The sequence below is a fragment of the Quercus suber genome, unplaced genomic scaffold, assembly GCF_002906115.3.
Source record: "Quercus suber isolate HL8 unplaced genomic scaffold, Cork oak 2.0 scaffold_687, whole genome shotgun sequence".
NCBI lineage: Eukaryota > Viridiplantae > Streptophyta > Magnoliopsida > Fagales > Fagaceae > Quercus > Quercus suber.
Genome location: NW_027070128.1, coordinates 45,361 through 49,012, shown reverse-complemented (window position 1 = coordinate 49,012; position 3,652 = coordinate 45,361). Strand labels below are relative to the sequence as shown.

Genomic DNA, 3,652 nt, shown 5'->3' with positions numbered 1-3,652 from the left:
ACACTAACACTAGCAAAATCCACTAACAATTTTTTTTTTAATAACATATTTTTATAAAAAAAAAAAAAAAAAAAAAAAAAAAAAAAAAAAAAACTTAACGGTACCACTTAACAGATGTCTAACAGAATACTACATTAATAAAAATTGATACTTAGAAGACTGAAATGACAAAATTGAAAGTTAAAGGACTGAAATAACAAAAGCTGAAAGTTATAGGATCAGTTTTAGATTTTTGCCTAAATCAATAGAGCACACTAAAAATTTAGAAATGCATTAGAATTTTTTACGAGATAGTATGTACAACTACTCAAGTAATAAATTAAAATTACTACATAGAATAAAGAGGTAAATACTTAATAAAGCAAAAATCATTGACCATCTACTAGCAGGAATTTTTCTGGAATGGATCGTTACAATTTTCAGTAGTTTAGTGATGGACCTGGGTCATTAGGCTGGATGCTTGCTTGGTAAGCAATTTTCGGGTGGTTATGGTCTCCTTCATATGTCACAACCAACATGGTAGGATCCTCCAAACATCGTTCTACTTGCTTTCTTGCAGGGCAGTTCCTCACGCTGCTGCATTTGTAATAGCTCCTTTGGAAACAAAGCATGACAAGTACAAGTCAGCTATGTTATTGTTGCGTAGAGTAACTTTAATTAAAAACTCTTAGAATTAAGGGTACAAATAAAAAGAAAGTTGGTTTTCAATCATGCAACACATGATGGCAAACCTATTCTCCATCACTACCCACTAGTCTTAATATTCATCAATGGGCCACATATCAGATGCTCTAGTCTAGACCATCTAAATCTTTGCATCTCTAGTGGTTGCACAATAAAGAAGTTGAAGCATCTTTAGTTTGATCTTCCCAAACACTAAAGATTTCAGTTTGAATTTCAAGAATGGTGAAGTTTTCAGTGACATCAGAAAATGATTTGAGTATGGGACTTAATTGGATGATAAGAATATGCAGTCTTTTTCTCTTGATTTATGTTAAAATGAACACACTTCATGGGAGTTATCCTAGATTTGAAAGTTCCAGCAGGGAGGAAAATTTCATGGTCCAAACTGAAATTCAATAGGTAAGCTCAATCATCACAACAGGTGAGTGATGTCACAACTATAAACATGAAGTGATGATTATAATAGTCAGTCTGATTAAGACAAGAGGATCTACTAAGAAAAAATAAAAATAAAAATGAATTCAATTATTTTCTCCATAGAACACAAATGAAAAATATAGTCAGGCTTCACCTTGCTCTGTGATGATAAAAGAAGAGAGAATTTGAAATCCTATAACAACCAAATTATTTCTTAATTAACTTATGATAATAATGTTTTTGTTTTTGGCCTTTTCCCATCTTTCCAGTCTAATTGTATGATATATTTAGGCACAAAATCCGTTAGTAGTTCTAAAATTCATCTCTGCTAAAAGTACATAATTTGATCTATAAGATATATAAGATGGAACACTAAAATTCACATATTGAACCTAGTGTTGCAAAGTTGAAGGTATCAACGTAACCAATACATTCCTGACCAATATGATTTGCAAGCAGAGAAGAATATCTGATTCAAAGAGAGAAAGGAATAAGAAACATGAACATACCTTGGATGTGGAGATCCCTTTATGGGCTTCTGCCCATACTTCCTCCAGGAGTAGTCATCAGGAGGTATATCTGCTGGTTTATTGCTTAAAGCTGGAACTGTAATTGCTCTCTTTATTCTCAGTTTCCTTTCAAGACAAATCACATGTAGAAGAAAAAAAATGAGATGCAGTCGAAATTCATATACATGGAATTCAGGCAAGGATTCACCTTTGCTTGGAGCAATGACATCCACCTGTTGAGACGACGCATGTTGTACTATCTCCACTTTTCACCTCACACTTCCTCTTGTAAAATAACATGGAGGATTCATCCGGCGAAGCCAAAGTTTCTGATGATGAGAAGCGAATTGTCTGCTTGTCAATGCTACTTCCATCCATGCTGATCAAAGAAGTGCTATGTTCTGAGAATTGGCTCTGCACCGTGATAGATTTATTAGCAACAATATTTGTTTGAGAGTAACATTGCTGTAATTCCTGATTCTGTTTATGCCTACATAAGCTGAAATTGTCACTCTGGATCAAAGCAGTAGGTGATTTATTACTCTGAAGGGGAAATAACTCTCTGACTATGCAGGTTTGAGTTGAATTGCGTGTGAAATCTTGGGGTGAAGAATTTGGACTGTCCATCAGTTCAGCCGGGTTTATGTCATGGGAATTTGGCAAGGGACCCTTTCTGATCCTCCTACAATCTGATGACATTGATCCATCAAGGAGTGTGAGCAGTTTTCTGAACTCATTTTCTGCATCCTGAGCAATCAGGCTTACTTCCTGAATGCTTCTTTTGTGATTTTGATCAGAAATACATCTCAAAAGGTGATGGGCATGTCGGAAACTATTCTGAGCAACCTGATGAACTTTGAAATTCCATCTTTGGGTCATTGAAACACACACACTTGAATCTTCTTTCATGATTTATTCTGCAGTACGTGCTGAACTTCTGATAATTCAGTACTAAAGAGATAATTAGTTTGGTCCGATGAGCTATGGTTTCTAGATATTGAATTTTTTAATATTATTATTTATTAGAATCATGTACCAGAGACCGCCAGTGAGTCAAAGAAATAATGTTCCCCGTGGTGCAGTGAACAAAATATTCAAAACCTAATTCATGAAGACTTCTATATTAGTTTTTGATATACACGACTGATTAAATCTAACTTGTTGGCGAGATATATAGTTGACGGTAAACTTTAAATTACATGACTAACTAACGAATTATACATCTGAAAAATCCTAAATAAGTAAGAAAGAAAATGTGTGTCAGAGAAAGAGAGAGTTGAAAATGATGGAGTTGATAGAAACAAAGGTGATTACTGTTATTGCATGCTGAGGTTGTAATTTTCTGTGCTCCTCACATCTTCAATTATGGCTGTCGTACAACCCTCCCTGGTGACCCTTAATTAGTGTTTATTCAGGGCACACTGTGGTTGTGGTTATTCTGAAAACTGCCATTAAGATAGAACACCACCATAAATTCTTTGCATGTCCATGTTGCACTACTCTTTTTCATTATTTTATATACGTATCTACACAGGAAGATAATGGTCAATATATCACCATTGGGATGCTAGTTTTGTTTAAAACACAAGGATGTTTCTGACATTATATGTAAGACGCGTGATGCTTCCAGGTACTATATTGAAGAAGTTTATACCCCAATTTGAAGAAAGGTAGGTTGCATTCAGGATTAGAGTTTAAAGTCAGTTTATTTTTATTATTCAGCTTATTTTTGTTACTATTTATGATTCTACTGCACTTTTTAGTACTATTTATAAGTCTTACTATTTTAACTAACTTTTATATTTATCTACAGCATTTTTAACGAAAAATTTGGTGTTTTCAAATGAACCCATTAGAGATTTATGACATAATAAATATAAATATATAAATGTAGGGAAAATAATTCTATTGAGAGAGAGAGAGAGAGAGAGGCTAGTAGTTCAGCCCCTTACTTTTATCTGGTAGTATAAGTGGATTGTGGGGGCATGTCTGGTACAGAAGAAGACATAAAAAGATTCAAAGATATAGGTGAAGGACTTTAG

The 3,652-nt window shown here is 34.0% G+C and overlaps 1 protein-coding gene across 1 annotated transcript; it reads right to left on the bottom strand.

The window, feature by feature from the left end:
* Nucleotides 1-250: 250 nt before the first annotated feature.
* LOC112032965 (probable WRKY transcription factor 15) lies at nt 251-3,144 on the bottom strand. The gene is made up of 3 exons (XM_024065735.2): nt 1,819-3,144; nt 1,611-1,736; nt 251-594 (listed from the first exon to the last, which is right to left on the bottom strand). Exons 1-3 carry the CDS (start codon nt 2,517-2,519, stop codon nt 420-422), a joined length of 1,002 nt encoding a protein of 333 aa, XP_023921503.1. The 5' UTR covers nt 2,520-3,144; the 3' UTR covers nt 251-419.
* Nucleotides 3,145-3,652: the final 508 nt, after the last annotated feature.

Excerpts from the sequence above, each read along its gene's own strand:
- LOC112032965 (XM_024065735.2), bottom strand. The coding sequence starts at position 2,519 with ATGAAAGAAGATTCAAGTGTGTGTGTTTCAATGACCCAAAGATGGAAT. Across the intron at positions 1,737-1,818 it reads TGTCATTGCTCCAAGCAAAG|GAAACTGAGAATAAAGAGAG; the intron begins GTGAATCCTTGC and ends TTGTCTTGAAAG. Across the intron at positions 595-1,610 it reads AAGGGATCTCCACATCCAAG|GAGCTATTACAAATGCAGCA; the intron begins GTATGTTCATGT and ends TTGTTTCCAAAG.